This window comes from Hemiscyllium ocellatum, chromosome 19, assembly GCF_020745735.1.
Source record: "Hemiscyllium ocellatum isolate sHemOce1 chromosome 19, sHemOce1.pat.X.cur, whole genome shotgun sequence".
NCBI classification, from domain to species: Eukaryota; Metazoa; Chordata; class Chondrichthyes; order Orectolobiformes; family Hemiscylliidae; genus Hemiscyllium; species Hemiscyllium ocellatum.
In genome coordinates this window covers 15,926,271-15,945,018 of record NC_083419.1, presented here as the reverse complement: position 1 = coordinate 15,945,018, position 18,748 = coordinate 15,926,271, and the positions used below count along the sequence as shown (strand labels likewise).

The window sequence follows — 18,748 nt, the reverse complement described above, 5'->3', positions numbered from 1 at the left end:
TGAACCAGCTATATAAATGCTGTGGCTACAAAGACAAACCACAGGCTGTGGCTTCTGTGATGGCTAACACACCTCCTGTCTCCAATGCATGTCCATCATCTATGAGACACAAGGAAAGTGCATGATGGAAATTTCCCCACTTGCCTGGATGGGTGCTGTTTAAACAGCATTCAAGAAGCTTAACACCATCCAAGACAAAGCAGCTCACTGATTGGCACCCCAACTACTGCATTCAACATTCGCTCACTTCACCAGTGATGCACAGCAGCAGCGGGGTGTACCATCTACAAAATGCAGTGAGTCAACTCACCGAGGTTCCTTCAACAGAACCTCTACCACCCAGAAGCACAAGGAAAGCAGATACATCAGAGACCATCAGCAGCAAATTCTCTTCCAAGCCACTAACCATCCTGACTCAGAAATATATCATTCCTTCAATGTCACTGGGGCAAAGTCCTGGAATTCTCTCCCTAGTAGCACTGTGGTGTCTCTCCGCTTCAAGGATTGCTGTGATTCAAGAAAGGAACTCACCATCACCTTTTTTGGGGAAGTTAAAAACCACAACACCAGGTTATAGTCTAACAGGTTTATTTGGAAGCACTAGCTTTTGGAGTGCTGCTCCTTCAACAATCTGATGAACCCAAGTCCAACACCAGCTCCTTCACATCTGGGGAAGTTAGCGATGTATTACAAATGCTGGCCCAATCAATGACATCCACAATCATGAACAAATAAAAACAAATGTTGGAATTTGCTCTTTCCATAAATTTTGACTCATCTGCGTTGCACTGATAATATTTTTCCATTTGTCGTTCTGGATTTCCTGAATTATGTGGGAATTACTTACATTTTTCACCATTTCTGCCTTTCACTGATAGCCATGAGGGTGGCAACAGCTTCGTGACTCAGTCCTTGAAAGATTAACCAGGCTAAGGCTCTTATCTTTAGAAAGTGAATGGGGACCTCACAGAGATTTTCTGAATTGTGAAAGTGTTTGAAAGAGCAGCAGTGCAGAAAATGTTTTCGATTGTGGGGGAAAACCCTGATCTCTGGGCCATAAGAGCAGGATAGACACTAATAAATCCAGTAATGAATTCAGGAAAAATAATGGGGTTAGAATGTAGAACTCATGTGTGAAAAGGATTTTTCCGCTTTTGAGAGAATCAAGAACTAGGGATCACTGTTTGAAAATAAGGTGACACCCATTTAAAATCATTTTCTGTCACTGGATCATGACTCTTTGGAACTCTTTTCCTCAAAAGACTGTTCTCGAATATTTTCAAATCAGAGGTAGATAGATTCTTAAGAGGCTACTATGTAGAAGGCTTTTAGGGAGTCAGGCAGGAGCATGGGTGGATCTAATTGAGGGGCCAAGTGGCCTCACTCTGTTCCTACTTTGTATGTTTCTGTCCTCTCTACTCTAAGGAGCAATTGTGGTTGATACTGTGGATGCTTTAAAGGAGAAGCTGATTACACACTTATGGGAAGAAAGAATTAGAAAGATCTGCGTTGGGTTTAGATGAAATGGAGGGGGTGGAGGTTTGAATGGAGCATAAGTTACAGAAAGTGCAGTTGGGCCGAATAGCCTGCATGAGTGAAAGATGAATGTATACTCTGCAGGATTTGGTAAGGCTGGGTCTCTTTGGCTTCTACATAAAACCGATAAGTCTTTTTTTGGACTGGAGATAGCTGTGTGACAACTTGACCATTAGCACAATCTAATGAACACTAATGACAACAAATTTAGTTAAAGATAGAATTGATTTTGGCCTTAAGAACATGTTCAATAATTCCGGTCTGCCTTTTAAGAGTGATTTACGGAGAACTGTTTTATTTCAAAGAATGTTTTGTATTGTGATCAGCAAATAGGCTTGATCCTTGCCTTTCACAATCTCAAGACATTGTAAAATGCTTTACAGACCCTGTTTTCATGTTGTGAATTTGTACTAGCAAGCTCCCACCAGCAGCAATGAGATGTTGACCAGGATAACTCTTGTTTTTTGTCAAAATAGCTCCATGAGGTCTTTTACTCATATCTGAAAGGGCAGATCTAACCTTGGTTTTACGGCTGTAAGATAGCACTTAACAAAGCAGCACAACCTCAGTATTAGAATAGAATCCCTACAGTGTGGAAACAGGCCCTTTAGCCCAACTCAACCCTCTGAAGAGTAACCCACTCAGAACCATTCCCTTACCCGACATTTACCCCTAACTAATGCACCTACCCTACAATCCCTAAACACTACAGGCAATTTAGCAGAGCCAATTCACCTAACCTGCACATCTTTGGACTGCGGGAGGAAACCAGAGCACATGGAGGAAATACAGACAGACACAGGAGAACGTGCAAACTCCACACAGACAGTTGTCTGAGGTTGGAGTTGAACCCGGGTCCCTGGCACTGTGAAGCAGCAATGCTGACCACTGAGCCACCGTGCAAGTGTCAGACTAGATTTGGTGCTCACGTCTTTGGTTTGAAACTTGTATGCAGAACCTTCTAAATCATGGCATGAAAATAGGATCAGAGCTGTGACACCTGTCTGTTAAAAATCTTGGGTTTTTTTCCATTCATTCACAGACTAGGCTAGCATTTATTGCCCAGAAGGCAGTAAAGAGGCAACCACACTGCTGTGAGACTGTAGTCACATGTAGGCCAGACATGAAGGCAATTTCCCTCCCTAAATGGCATTAATCAACCAGATGGGGCTTTCCCCCAACAATCAGTAATCATTAGACTCTTAGTTGCAAATTTCTACTGAATTCAAATTCTCCCATGTGCCATGGCAGGAATTGAACCTTGGATTCAAGAACATTACTTGGGTCTCTGGATTAATGGTCGAGTAATAATAATAGTCTAACTACATGGTTATATGTATGTTCTAGCTATAAATCCTTACATCCTGTTTTTTTTTTGTTAAGTGTCTGTCATATTGTTTCCCAATTATTAATCGCTATGACCACTTTTATAATGGAATCAGCCTCGGTGAACTTGATGTGCTGCAACTAAATCTTCTTGCCACAAGAGATGCCGTTTGTCACAGATTTGTGTTCCCTCATGTTCATCAATTTGATTTCTCTCAAGATGGAGACCTGCTGGGACCCTGGTCCAACAATGCTACCTTGCTTGCTCCCCAACTTGTTTATTTGTGATTCTAGACCAATGTCAATGTGCTTGGCTCTTAATTGCCCCCTGAAGTGGCATAGCAAGCCACTCCATATCAAAACACCAGCAATTTGAGAAGAGGTTCCACCAACACTTTCTCTGAGCATCTTAGGTTAGGCAATAAATTCCTTCCTTGACAGAGAAATGACAATACAACAGTACTTGATTGCGTATGAATCCTGTTCAAACCAACAGTACCTGGCTTGCTCCCCAGCTGGCCTCATTTTTTTATTTAACAATAAATAATACAAAATCCAGTTAAACTATAAGAATAAACTCAGGATCTGACCCCTTGTAAGTATTGATTGAATTAAGTTTCATGCCTTGATCCAAATTAACCAACACCATGCAAAATAGGGCAAATTGGTCTTTGCTGTTTGTGGGATCCTGCTGTGTACAAACAGCTGTTACTTCAACCGTTTGACTTGGTTTCAAGGAAGTGCATTGTATGGGAAGCATTTTGGGACATTTCTGAGAGATACCAGGATGTTGCCAAGCCTGGAAGGTTTAAATTATGAAGAAAGGCTGGTACTTTTTTCACTGGAGCATGGGAAGTTGAAGGGTGATCGGATAGAAGTTTATAAAATAATGAGAGGTATCGAAAGAATCCTCATAAATTAACATCTGAAGTCCAGGTATCATTCGTATAATCCTAAATTGTACTCCCTCCAAGGCCAATATATCTTTCCTAAAGAATAGTGCCCAGATTAGCTCTCAGTACTCCAGGGTCTAATCACAGTTTTGTACAGCTGCAGCATCATACTTGCATTGTTATACTCCATTCCTCTACATGGAAAGCTGGATATTTGGCCTTTGGTGCAAGATAAATTTGAGTTCAAAACAGGGATGTCTTACTGCTGTTATACAGGACTTCGAGATCACACCTGGAGTGTTGTGTGCAGTTTTGGTCTCTCAACTTCAGAAAGGATAGGCTTGCCATAGAGGGACTGCTGAAGAGGTCCACTAGGCAGATGCTGGGGATGGCAGGACTGTTCTAGGAGGAGAGATTAGTTTGACTTGGCCTGTATTCTCTGGTGTTTTTGAAGGATGAGAGGGGATCTGATTGAAAATCCCAACAAGTCTGGACAGACTAGATGAGGATGAATGTTTTCTCCGAATGGGGAGACTAGGAGATACAATCTCAGGACACAGGGGTTGACCATTTAGGACTGAGATCAGGGAATATTTCTTTGCTCAAAGCGTAGTAAGTCTTTGGAACTTTCCACCACAGAAGACTGTGGAGGCCAAGTGATTGAATATATTCAACAAAGCCATATGAATTTTTGGATTTCAAAGAGATGTGGAAAAATTGGGAATATGGCATTATGATAAGAGAATCAGCGTACTGCATGGTAGAGCAGTCTTGAAGGGTCAAATGGCCTGGTGCTGCTCCTCATGTCTATGTTTATACATTTCTTTGATAAAAATTAAGTCATATTCGCAAGGTTTCAATCCGTGCTGCTTGTTTGGCATCTGACCACCACCTTCAACATCCACCCCCTATATCACCACAATGGCATTAGTTAATGCCATCAACAAGATACATTGTGCAACTCTTTCAGGAACCTGAGACAGCACCTTTCAAAACCAAAACTTTGATCATCTGGAAAGGCAGTAGACATATTAGAAAAATTGCATGTGCAAGATCCCCTCTAAATTATACACCATCTTGACTTGGAACTATATTCACCGTTCTTCACTGTCATTAGGACACAATCTTGGAATTCCCCTTCTAAAGCATTGTGGGTGTTCCTAGACCCGAAGGACTGCAGCGGTTCAAGAAAGCAGCTCACCACCACCTTCTCCAGGGCATCTGGGGATTTGCAACACATGCTATCATAGAGTCATAGAGATGTACAGCATGGAAACAGACCCTTCAGTCTAACCCGTCCATGCCGACCAGTTATCCCAACCCAATCTAGTTCCACCTGCCAGCACCCGGCCCATATCCCTCCAAACCCTTCCTATTCATGTACTCATCCAAATGCCTCTTAAATGTTGCAATTGTACCAGTCTCCACCACTTCCTCTGGTAGCTCATTCCAAACACGTACCACCCTCAGTGTGAAAAAGATGCCCCTTAAGTCTCTTTTATTTCTTTCCCCTCTCACCCAAAACCTATGCCCTCTAATTCTGGACTCCCCAACTCCAGGGAAAAGACTTTGCCTATTTACCCTATCTATGCCCCTCAATTTTGTAAATCTCTATAAGGTCACGCCTCAGCCTCCGATGCTCTAGTGAAAACAGCCCCAGCCTGTTCAGCATCAAGACACTATTCTAAAGGGCCACAACACACTGCAGTACACCAGAACTGTGAAAAGAGGAAGAAGAACACCTATACAATGTATTCGCCAAAAACGAATACCCGCGCAATTTCATCAACAGATGCCTAAGGCAAAGACAACGGAATGAGGACATGCCACAACCCAAAGGACTAGCCACACTACCTTACGTCAAAAACATTTCTGAACTGACAGCCAGACTACTGTGACCACTAGGACTCATAACAGCACACAAACCAACAGCCACTCTAAGACAACAACTCACCAGGACGAAGGACCCCATTCCCAGCATGAGCAAAACCAATGTAGTGTACAAAATCCCATGCAAGGACTGCACAAAACACTACATAGGACAAACAGGAAGACAGCTAACGATCCACATCCATGAACACCAACTAGCCACGAAACGACACGACCAGCTATCCTTAGTAGCCACACGCGCAGATGACAAGCAACATGAATTCGACTGGGACAACACTACTATTATAGGACAAGCCAAACAGAGAACAGCCAGGGAATCCCTAGAGGCATGGCATTCATCCACAGATTCAATCAATAAGCACATCGACCTGGACCCAATATACCAGTCACTGCAGCGGTCAGCTGGTACTGACAACCGGAAGTGGCAGATATAAATCACTATAAATGCCAGAGGAAACATCATAGAAGCGCTTCACAGGAGGCTCCCAAGCACTGAGGGTGTCACCTAGACATGGGACGAAACGTCTGCAGGACAAGTTCCCAGCTCGGCGAACAGAACCACAACATTGCTATGATATCCCAGTCCCATGTTCCTAACCATGCCCTGAGTTCATCTACCTTCCCTGTTAGGCCCCTTGCATTGAAGTAATTTATTAGTCCTACCTTGTCCCTGCCTGCCCTGACTGTTTGACTCGCTTCTGTTCGCAACTGTACCAGTCTCAGATTGATCTCTTTCCTCACTATCTCCCTTGGCCCCACTCCCCCAACTTACTAGTTTAAATCCTCCCGAGCAGCTCTAGCAAATCCCCCTGCCAGTATATTAGTCCCCGTCCAATTTAGGTGCAATCCGTCCTTCTTGTACAGGTGACTTTTACTCCAAAAGAGATTCCGATGATCAAAAAATGTGAATCTTTCTTCCATACACCAGCTCCTCAGCCATGCGTTCCTCTGCTCTGTCTTTTCTAGTGATGTCCATCTTCCACGAGAAATATTAAATAAGAAATTTCTTGACTTTCTTACTTACCAATTCATCAATAAGCTTTATATCATCAGTCACTGGGTTGCCTGTTTTGCATATAGGTCCTCCAAATATGGTGGGCAGAAACAAGTGCAGGTAAATCACGCTGTTTATTAAAGTCTGAAATGAAAGAAAATTGCAACAAGATCAAAACTAAGTGAAAAGTTATAAGTGTTCAGGTACATATATTTTTGACCTTCTCCATGAAGTGCTATGATGGCAAACATGGCTATTGAGCTTCATGAAATATGAGGGAGAGGCATAAGGCATAAGGTTAGTTTATTCTAATCGTTAGGAGAAAATAGGAATTTACAGGTGCCTGCCAAACTATCAAGAAATACGTCTGTAACAAAACAAACAGCAACCTGTCAAGTTCCTAGAAATGACTATCCGTCCTGGTCCACCGATGTTGATGCAATGTTCAAGAATGCCTTTATGGTAACTTCTGACGATAAAGGAACAGAACATGTGCTCATAGAAAGTCATAGAACATAGAACAATACAGCACAGAACAGGCCCTTCGGCCCACGATGTTGTGCCGAACATTTGTCCTAGTTTAAGCACCTCTACCTATGCAATTGCCGCTTAAAGGTCACCAATGATTCTGACTCTGCCACTCCCACAGGCAGCGCATTCCATGGCCCCACCACTCTCTGGGTAAAGAACCTACCCCTGACATCCCCCCAAAGCTTCCATCTTTCACCTTAAATTTATGTCCCCTTGTACCTGGGGAAAAAGTCTCTGACTGTTTACTCTATCTATTCCCCTGATCATCTTATAAACCTCTGTCAAGTCACCCCTCATCCTTCACCGTTCCAATGAGAAAAGGCCTAGCACTCTCAACCTATCCTCGTACGACCTATTCTCCATTCCAGGCAACATCCTGGTAAATCTCCTCTGCAAGTAAAAAATGAGGTCTGCAGATGCTGGAGACCCTTCCACTGACACCCTCCTTCGACTGACTGAACTGGTCCTCACCCTGAATAACTTCTCTTTTCAATCCTCCCACTTCCTCCAAACTAAAGGAGTTGCCATGGGCACCCGCATGGGCCCCAGCTATGCCTGCCTCTTCGTAGGATATGTGGAACAGTCCATCTTCCGCAACTACACTGGCACCACCCCCCACCTTTTCCTCCGCTACATCGATGACTGTATCGGCGCTGCCTCGTGCTCCCACGAGGAGGTTGAACAGTTCATCAACTTTACTAACACCTTCCATCCCGACCTGAAATTCACCTGGACTGTCTCAGACTCCTCCCTCCCCTTCCTAGACCTTTCCATTTCTATCTCGGGCGACCGACTCAACACAGACATCTATTATAAACCGACTGACTCCCACAGCTACCTGGACTACACCTCCTCCCACCCTGCCCCCTGTAAAAACGCCATCCCATATTCCCAATTCCTTCGTCTCCGCCGCATCTGCTCCCAGGAGGACCAATTCCAACACCGCACAACCCAGATGGCCTCCTTCTTCAAGGACCGCAGATTCCCCCCAGACGTGATCGACGATGCCCTCCACCGCATCTCCTCCACTTCCCGCTCCTCCGCCCTTGAGCCCCGCTCCTCCAACCGCCACCAAGACAGAACCCCACTGGTTCTCACCTACCACCCCACCAACCTGCGCATACAACGTATTATCCGCCGCCATTTCCGCCACCTCCAAACGGACCCCACCACCAAGGATATATTTCCCTCCCCTCCCCTATCAGCGTTCCGCAAGGACCACTCCCTTCGTGACTCCCTTGTCAGATCCACACCCCCCACCAACCCAACCTCCACCCCCGGCACCTTCCCCTGCAACCGCAGGAAATGTAAAACTTGCGCCCACACCTCCACACTCACTTCCCTCCAAGGCCCCAAGGGATCCTTCCATATCCGCCACAAGTTCACCTGTACCTCCACACACATCATCTATTGCATCCGCTGCACCCGATGTGGCCTCCTCTATATTGGTGAGACAGGCCGCTTACTTGCGGAACGCTTCAGAGAACACCTCTGGGCCGCCCGAACCAACCAACCCAATCACCCCGTGGCTCAACACTTTAACTCCCCCTCCCACTCCACCGAGGACATGCAGGTCCTTGGACTCCTCCACCGGCAGAACACAACTACACGACGGCTGGAGGAGGAGCGCCTCATCTTCCGCCTGGGAACCCTCCAACCACAAGGTATGAATTCAGATTTCTCCAGCTTCCTCATTTCCCCTCCCCCCACCTTGTCTCAGTCGGTTCCCTCAACTCAGCACCGCCCTCCTAACCAGCAATCCTCTTCCTGACCTCTCCGCCCCCACCCCACTCCGGCCTATCACCCTCACCTTGACCTCCTTCCACCTATCCCACCTCCATCGCCCCTCCCCCTAGTCCCTCCTCCCTACCTTTTATCTCAGCCGGCTTGGCTCTCTCTCTCTTATTCCTGATGAAGGGCTTATGCTCGAAACGTCGAATTCTCTATTCCTGAGATGCTGCCTAACCTGCTGTGCTTTGACCAGCAACACATTTGCAGCTGAAATCTCCTCTGCACCCTCTCCAAAGCTTCCGTATCTTTCCTAAAGTGAGGTGACAAGAACTGCACACAGTACTCCAAATGTGGCCTTATCAAGATCCTATACAGCTGCAACATCACCTCACGGCTCTTGAAATCAATCCCTCTGCTAATGAACGCTAATACACCATTGGCCTTCATTCCCACCTGAGTGGCAACTTTCAAAGAGCTATGAACATAGACCCCAAGATCCCTCTGCTCCTCCACCTTACTAAGAACCCTACCGTTAACCCTGTATTCTGCATTCTTATTTGTCCTTCCAAAATGGACAACCTCACACTTGACAGGGTTGAACTCCATCTGCCACTCCTCAGCCCAGCTTTGCATCATACCTAAGTCCCTTTGCAGCCGACAACACTATCCACAACTCTACCAATCTTTGTATCGTCTGCAAATTTACTGACCCATTCTTCGACTCCATCTTCCAAGTCATTAATAAAAATATACAAACAGCAGAGGACCCAGAACTGATCCCTGTGGAACTCCACTTGTAACTGGGCTCCAGGCTGAATATTTACCATCTACCACCACTCTCTGACTTCGACCGGTTAGTCAGTTCTCTATCCAACTGGCCAAATTTCCCACTATCCCATGCCTCCTGACTTTCCGCATAAGCCTACCATGGGGAACCTTATCAAATGCCTTACTAAAATCCATATACACTACATCCACTGCTCTACCCTCATCCACATGCTTGGTCACCTCCTCAAAGAATTCAATAAGACTTGTAAGGCAAGACCTACCCCTCACAAATCCGTGCTGTCTGTCGCTAATCAAGCAGTGTCTTTCCAGATACTCATAAATCCTATTCCTCAGTACCCTCTCCATTACTTTGCCTACCACTGAAGTAAGACTAACTGGCCTGTAATTCCCAGGGTTATCCCTATTCCCTTTTTTGAACAGGGGCACAACATTCGCCACTCTCCAGTCCCCTGGTACCACCCCCATTGACAGTGAAGACGAAAAGATCATTGCCAACGGCTCTGCAATTTCCTTTCTTGCTTCCCACATAATCCTAGGATATATCCCGTCAGGCCCGGGGGACTTGTCTATCCTCAAGTTTTTCAAAATGCCCAACACATCTTCCTTCCTAACAAGGATCTCCTCTAGCTTACCAGTCCGTTTCATACTCTCCTCTTCAACAATACGGTCCCTCTCATTTGTAAATACTGAAGAAAAGTACTCATTCAACACCTCTCCTATCTCTTCCAACTCAATACACAGTCTCCCACTACTGTCCTTGATTGGACCTACCCTTGTTCTCTTCATTCTCATGTTTCTCACGTACGTATAAAAGGCCTTGGGGTTATCCTTGATTCTACCCGCCAAAGATCGTTCAAGCCCTCTCTTAGCTCTCCTAATCCCTTTATTCAGCTCCCTCCTGACTATCCTGTATCCCTCCAACGCTCTGTCTGAACCTTGTTTCCTCAACCTTGTGTAAGTCTCCTTCTTCCTCTTTACTAGACATTCAACCTCCCTCGTCAACCAAGGTTCCCTCACACGACCATCTCTTTCCTGCCTGACAGGTACATACATATCAAGGACACGTCATATCTGTTCCTTGAAGTTCCACATTTCAACGACATCCTTCCCTGACAGCCTATGCTCCCAACTTATGCTCCTCAGATCCTGTCTTGCAGCATTGTATTTACCCTTCCCCCAATTGTAAAAGCTACCCTGTTGCACGCACCTATCTCTCTCCACAACCAAGGTGAAAGTCACAGAATTGTGGTCACCATCACCAAAATGCTCACCCACTAACAAGCCTATCACTTGTCCCAGTTCGTTACCAAGTACCAAATCCAATATGGCCTCCCCTCTGGTCGGACAATCTACATACTGCATTAGAAAAGCTTCCTGGACACACTGCACAAACACCACCCCGTCCAATCTACTTGATCTAAAGAGCTTCCAATCAATATTTAGGAAGTTGAAATTGCCCATGAATACTACCCTGTGGCTTCTGCACCTTTCCAAAATCTGTTTCCCAATCTGTTTCTCCACATCTCTGCTGTTATTTGGGGGCCTATAGTAAACATCCAACAAGGTGACTGCTCCTTTCCTATTTCTGACTTCAGCCCATACTACCTCCAAAGGCAGATCCCCCTCGAACTGCCTTTCTGCAGCCATTATACTATTTCTAATTAGCAATGTCATACCTCCTCCTTTTTTATCACCCTCCCTAATCTTACTGAAACATCTGTAACCAGGAACTTCTAACAACCATTCCTGTCCCTCTTCTATCCACGTTTCCGTGATGGCCACAACATCGTAGTCCCAAGTACCGATCCACACCTTAAGTTCACCCACCTTATTTCTGATACTCCTTGCGTTGAAGTATACACACTTGAACCCATCTCTGTGTCCGCAAGTATTCCGCAGTGCTACCTTCTCCACAGACTCCGTACATTCTTGGACATCCTGAAAAACAGCTAACCTACTTGCTGGACTACAAGTCCGGATCCCATTTCCCTGCCGAATTAGTTTAAACCCCCCCGAAGAGCGCTAGCAAACCTACCTCCCAGGATATTGGTGCCCTTCTGGTTCAGGTGTAACCTGTCCTGCTTGTACAGGTCCCACCTTCCCCAGAATGCAGTCCAATTGTCCAAATACCTGAAGCCCTCCCTCCTACACCATCCTTGCAGCCACGTGTTCAACTGCACTCTTCCCTATTCCTTGCCTCACTGTCATGTGGCACCGGCAACAACCCAGAGATGACAACTCTGTCCGTCCTAGCTTTTAGCTTCCAACCTAACTCCCTGAGCTCCTGAATGACCTCCCCACCCCTCTTCCTACCTATGTCATTGGTGCCAATGTGCACCATGACTTCTGGCTGCACACCCTCCCCCTTAAGGATTCTGAAGACACGGTCCAAGACGTCTCAGACCCTGGCCCCGGGAGGCAACAAACCAACCGTGAGTCTCGCCCATGTCCACAGAATTGCCTGTCTGTCCCTCTAACTATAGAGTCTCCTATAACTAGCGCTCTCCTCCTCTCCCCCTTTCCCTTCTGGGCCTCAGAGCCGGACCTCGTGCCAGAGACCCGGTCACTGCAGCTTACCTCTGCCAGGCCGTCCCCCCCAACAGTATCCAAAGCAGTATACTTATTGTTGAGAGGAACGACCACAGGGGATCCCTGCACTGCCTGCTTCCTCCCTTCCCACCTCTAACTGTTACCCAGCTACCTCTGTTCTCTGGCGTAACTATGTCCCTGTAGCTTCTATCTATCACCCTCTCGAATAATCCTCAGTTCATCCAACTCCAGCTCCTGTTCCCTAACGCGGTCTGTGAGGAGCTGGAGCTGGCTGTACTTCCTGCGGTGAAGTCGGCAGGAGCATCGGTGGTCACCCCTACCTCAAACATCCTGCAGGAGGGACATTCCACTGCCTGTACTGCCATAACTCTACGCTTAGTCTCCAAAACAAGAACACTAAGTAGCTTACCTGTTCAGCCGACTGAGTCCTTTTTTCAAGGTTAGAGGAGGAGGGAGGGTGGGAGACATTACACGTGTAGTGTCTCGGGTTCATAGAACATAGAACATAGAAGGATACAGCGCAGTACAGGCCCTTCGGCCCTCGATGTTGCGCTGACCGAATCCTACCTAACCTATACTAGCCCAATAACTTCCTTCTCCACTCAAATAGCAATCACTTACCTTCCCGACCGGCTCTGAGTTCTGACTTCATTTCCGCCCAGCTCCCGCCGCTCTCTGCTGCAAAAATGCCTCTTTTTCCTCAGGAGCTCAGGAAATTTGGCATGTCCTTACGGACTCTCACCAACCTTTTTAGATGCACCATAGAAAGCATTCCATCTGAATGCATCAAGGCTGGATTCGGCAACTGCTCTGCCCAGGACCGTAAGAAAATACAGAGAGTTGTGAACACAACCCAGTCCATTATGCAAGCCAACTTTCCATTCACTGGCTCCATCTACACTTCTCGCTGTCTTGGAAAGGTAGCCAACATCAAAGACATCTGGTTATAATCTCTTCCAACCTCTTCTGTCAAGCGGAAGATACAAAAGCTTAAAAACATGTACCAATTGATACAAGAACAGCTTCTTTCCCGCTGTTATTATATTTTTGAGTGGACCTCTCAAATTTCAAATCTAATGTTAATCTTGCTTTTTGTGCACCTTCTTTGCAGCTATATCTGTATGTTCCTTGCTGTGTTGAATCATCCTATCATCTTTGTATGGCATGTTCTGCCTGTACTGCACACAAAGCAAAACATTTCACTGTACTTAGGTATATGTCACAATAATAAGTCAAATCAAATCAAATCAGCAACCTTTAGTTTATATGAGACCTATTAGCCTCTAATATACCTCCTGATGTGTCAATTTGGAACAATTGTTTTGTGCTGGTGCATTGAGGAATTTATATATAGCAGCGTTAGATGCACACAGTCCCTTGTGTAAATTCAGCAGCTGGTGGGTAGGTCAGATAGAGCACTACAGTGCAACACATTTGACCTTGTGCTAATGAACTGAAACTTGCTACAGCTTCCCTCTTGGCCATACTGGCTTTTTCTCCCCACCATTACACCACTCAAAAGGAGCTTCATCCATCTTGATCACCTGTCAAACAGCTCACACATTATTGTAAGGTGGAAGAGGTACAACCCCATCCCTAACCCCTACTTGCACTGCAGAGGTTATTTAAGACTGCCACTTTTTCAAAATAAATGAAAGTGGGCAACAAATACTTCCTCAGCCAGTGACGTCCACATTCCACATGCACAAGAATAAACAAAAGCAAGTTAAGCAACCACTTCAACCCTAGTCATGGCTTTGATCCTGTTTAAGTAGAATGAGATTCAAGTCTTCTGTCCTTCAACTTAATGAGGTATTGCTACAGGAAGTCTTCCCTAATAGCAGTAACAAACTATTTTGCAACCTATGGTATGCATTAGCTATATTTGCAAAATGCATAGGAAATAGATCATCACATCTCCATTTACCTACATCAGACATGGTTATATTCACAGAAACAACTTGAACTTAAATAGCACCTTAACCACAGTAAATTTCTGAAGGTGGTTTTCAAGAATGCTATCAGACAAATACTTGACACCATTTCACATCAGGAGATATTAAAACAAGTGACCAAAAGCTTGGTCAATGTGATACGTTTTATGTACATGCAAACTCTCACCAATTTGCACCATTTGCTACTCTTGTTAAGAAATGTTTCTTGCCCACCCTAATCTTTGGCACCTAACAGCACACTCCGTACAGAAAATATAACTGCAATCAATATGTTTCATTTATTTAGATGTCCCTGGCATTTGCTTCCAATTCCTGTCAGTTTGGAGGGTGGGTGCAAGAAGCATTCCCTCAGTGTTGTTATTTCTGCTGAGTCAACAAAATTCTTCCCAAACCTCGGCAGTAATATGTCCACTACTCCTGCTTTGTCACCATCCTCTCACCCTAACCCACAATTCCTAGGTCCAGCACTCAAATGTTGCTTAGCAACAATGATAGCAAATGTGTTCATAAAATGCTCTTTAATACTCAAGGTATTTCACCAATGCAAAGTCTGATACTGAGTCACATAAAAAAGTGCTCAAAAACACGGTCAAAGTTTTGAGAAGGGTTGTAAAGGATAAAAGAGAGTTGGAGAAAGTTTTTCACAGGAATTCCAGTGCTTAGGACTTCAGCAGATGCATGCAGGCCACTAATTGTTGAAACAATTAAAATTGAGGATGAAAAGAAGGTCGGGCCTTGCATTTCACATTGTTATTGGTGACCACCCTAAGGTTGATAAACCCCTAATCAATACAGACAGGCAAGTCATCATTTGAGGCGAATTGAGAAACAAATGACTTGCGGCTAATAGACTGACACTACTCACATTTCCTGTCATTAAGCTCTATCTTAATCAGTAGTGTTTTATGATACTGTAGGTCATTGTAAGAACATGACTCACATTAAGTGGGCTATCCTGGGATTTACAGCTGGCGTTCCATCTCCCTCCAGAATATTGTTCCCATGATCATGCACTTTATCATTTTGGAAAGCAAACATAGGCTCTGGTTTGAATATTTTCCACTCTTGGTTTTGAGCCATCTTTTGATTTGGAGTGGATGTCAACAGCTTTGCAAAGGAACAAGCCGGACAGAAGAAAAATTAATTTAACCCATATATGAGCAGATAATCCCTTTTAAATAAGAAACCCTTGACTCATTTAAAAGATGTCTGGATATACACCTCAAGTGCCTTAACCTGCAGGGCTACAGACCAAACGCTGGGGACTAGAGTGAGGCTGAGCATCTCTTGATGTGGTTTTGTTCGCCAAGCTGGAAGTTTTTGTTGCAAACGTTTCATCCCCTTTCTAGGTGACATCCTCAGTGCTTGGGAGCCTCCTGTGAAGCGCTTCTGTGCTGATTCCTCCAGCATTTATAGTGGTTTGAATCCCGGATGTCACCTAGAAAGGGGACGAAATGTTTGCAACAAAAACTCCCAGCTTGACGAACAAAACCACAACGAGCACCCGAGCTACAAATCTTCTCACAAACTTTGAGCATCTCTTGTATTGACTGGCTCAGACATAAGGGGAAAGTGGCCATTTTGTGCACCATAAGCTTTCCACGATTCTACACCAACAAAATTCATCATGAAAAAGGAACTATAACCACAATATGTGTTTGTCTTCTATCTTTGAATGTTCATATTGCTGAATATATCTACAGTTCAGAAAAATACAATGACTAAAACTAATGGAGGAATCAATTGTGTTAATTTAGATTGAGAAAATAATAAGAGTGAAAAGCAAACAGTGGAAGGAATTCTTGAATTGTGTACACAATAAATTTCTTGACCAATCTGATTCCATCCCATTGAGGAAGAAAGCAGGATTAGATTGACATCGGTGCAAGGGGGCAAGTGCAGCATTTCTGAGCAGAGGAGCAATGGGGTACACTGACCATAAACATCACCAGTTAAGAATAGTTATGAAAACGGATAAGGAACAAGCAGTCGTGGAGGTGAACTGGTCAAGTTGGGTTGGAATAAAAAGACAAAACTAATTGAACAAGTAAACTTCAAAGAAGAGATGGGTCAGGCACAGGGAGCATGTATTCCCATGAGGGTAAAAGGAAAGTGGGGCATCCAAAGCTAAGGCTCACTGGATGACCAAAGAAACAGTGATTAAAATGAAATCAAAACTAGATGTAAATGTCAAATGATAAAGGTCATAATGCAGCGGAAGACTAAATAAGACAGGTTTGTGGTGACTGTAATGAGGTCAGCCAGCTGGACATCTTAGAATATACATTCCCTGATTGGACCAGATTAACATGCCCAATCAGGGGGCCCTGGTTGACATAAAAAGGTTGAGAGTCAGGGATACTGACATTCTGGTTCCTGATTCTGTATGAGTCATAGTCATAGTGTCATAGAGATGTACAGCATGGAAACAGACCCTTCGGTCCAACCTGTCCATGCCGACCAGATATCCCAACCCAATCTAGTCCCACCTGCCAGCATTCGGCCCATATTGCTTCAAACCTTTCTGATTCATATACTCAGCCAAATGTCTTTTAAATGTTGCAATGGTACCAGCCTCCACCACTTGCTCTGGCAGCTCATTCCACTAAGATCAAGGCTGCTCATGTGTAAACGCAGAGTGACTTAGTGAAGTGATTCCGATCTCAGAATTATTGCAATTGCTATGGTGAATTAAAGCAGCAAAAGATAAAGTGTGGCATAGAATAGAACTCAGACATCTTTTATAAACATTTATACAGATTGATGTGCCTCATGCAACACTCTAGTACCTTGATAGCATTCAGGGAAAGTAGTCAACTTAATTGCTAACCCATCCACTACCTTTAATATTTACACATTTTGCTCATGAAGTGCTGTGACAGTAGTATGTAGCATCTCCAGTAACTCAGCAAGGCTCCCTCAACAGTACCTTCCAAATATGCAATCATTACCATCTAGAAGGACAAAGGCGGTAAAGTCGACGAGCGTGGCGCTGGAAAAGCACAGCCAGTCAGGCAGCATCTGAAGACCAGATGTTTCAGGCATAAGCCCTTCCTTAGGAATGTGGAGGGAAGAGGAGGTGGCTGAGAGATAAATAGAGATGGGGGTGGAGCTGGGGTAGCTTGGAAGGCGATAGGTAGATGCAGGTAGGGACTGATGGTAATAGATTGGAGTGGAGGGTGGAACAGATAGGTGGGAAGGAAGATGGACAGGTAAGACAGTTCAAGAAGAAGGTGCCGAGTTGGAGAGTTGGATCTGGGATGAGGGACGATGCAAAAACTGGTGAAATCGACGTTGATACCATGTTGGTCCCAAGGCAGAAGATGAGGCATTCTTACTCCAGGTGTCAAATGGCTTGGATTTGGCAATGGAGGAGGCCCAGGACTTGCATGTCCTTGGTGGAATGTGAGAGGGAGTTGAAGTGTTCAGCCACTGAGCAGTGGGTTTGCTTCATCCTTGTATCCCAGAGATGTTCTCTGAAACAGCGAGTTGGCATCCTGTCTCCCCAATATAGAGGAGACCACATCGAGAGCAACAGATACAGTAGATGAGGTGCTTGGATGTGTAGAAAAGTATCTGTTGGATGTGGAAGGATCCTTTGGGGCCTTGGATGGAAGCAAGGAGGGAGGTGTGGGCGCAGATTTTGCACCTCTTGCGACAGCAATGGTAGGTGCTGAATGGGATTGGTGGGGGAGGCGTGAGCCTAATGAGGGAGTGCGGAGGGAATGGTTTCTACAAATGCTGATAGGGGTGAGGAGTAAACTATATCTCACTGACTGTAAATGGTGGAGTATGATGCGCTGTATCTGGAGATTGGTGTGGTGGAAGGTGAGGACCAGAGGGGTTCTATCCTTGTTGCGGTTGGAGGTAGAGGTTTAAGGGCAGAGGTATGGGAAGTGGAGGAGATGCACTGGAGGACAGCATTGACCACATGGGAAGGGGAGGGGAAATTGTGGTCCTTGAAGTAGGAGGCCATCTGGGATGTTCTGGAGTGGAATTCTCCTCCTGGGAGCAGATATGGCAGAGGCGGAGGAATTGCTCTGGGTCTGCGGGGATGCATTTCAGACGATCAGTGTGGACTTGATGGGCTGCATGGGATTCTATGATTCAACAATTCTAAAAGGCAATCAACATTAAACTGGGCCAGTCAGCAATACCCATACCCCATGCACAATTTAAAGAAAAGTGATTCAAGAAAGGGTCATTTAGATTATGGACCAAGAAGGAGGTTTTCTTGAGGAAACAGTGGCTATGGCTGAAGGACTAAAAAGCACTTTGTAGCTGTCTCACCAGAGGAGAGCAGAGACATGCCTGGGAGGTTTTGTGGGGTTCAGTACTGGGTTGCTTACTTTTCAAGAACTCCAAGATTCCTCTGTTCATCCTCACTTCTTAGAATCCAAACAGTCATCATATTCTCATGAATCTTTACCTTCCTCAAACACATGAACTCACAATTCTCTGGATTAAATTCTATTTGTCATTTTCTGCCCATCTGACCAGTCCATTGACATCTTCCTGCAGTCTGGGTCTTTCTTCCTCAATAATCAACCACA

General features: G+C 45.1%; 1 protein-coding gene across 2 annotated transcripts in view; it reads right to left on the bottom strand.

Annotated features, from left to right (window-relative positions):
* Positions 1 to 18,748, bottom strand: part of kitlga (kit ligand a) — a 155,062-nt gene that overhangs the window by 78,384 nt on the left and 57,930 nt on the right. For both annotated transcript variants that reach the window (XM_060839255.1, XM_060839256.1), the window contains exon 2: positions 6,670 to 6,783. In XM_060839255.1, the coding sequence (XP_060695238.1) occupies positions 6,670 to 6,783 (114 nt within the window). The remainder of the gene's footprint in view (positions 1 to 6,669; positions 6,784 to 18,748) is intronic.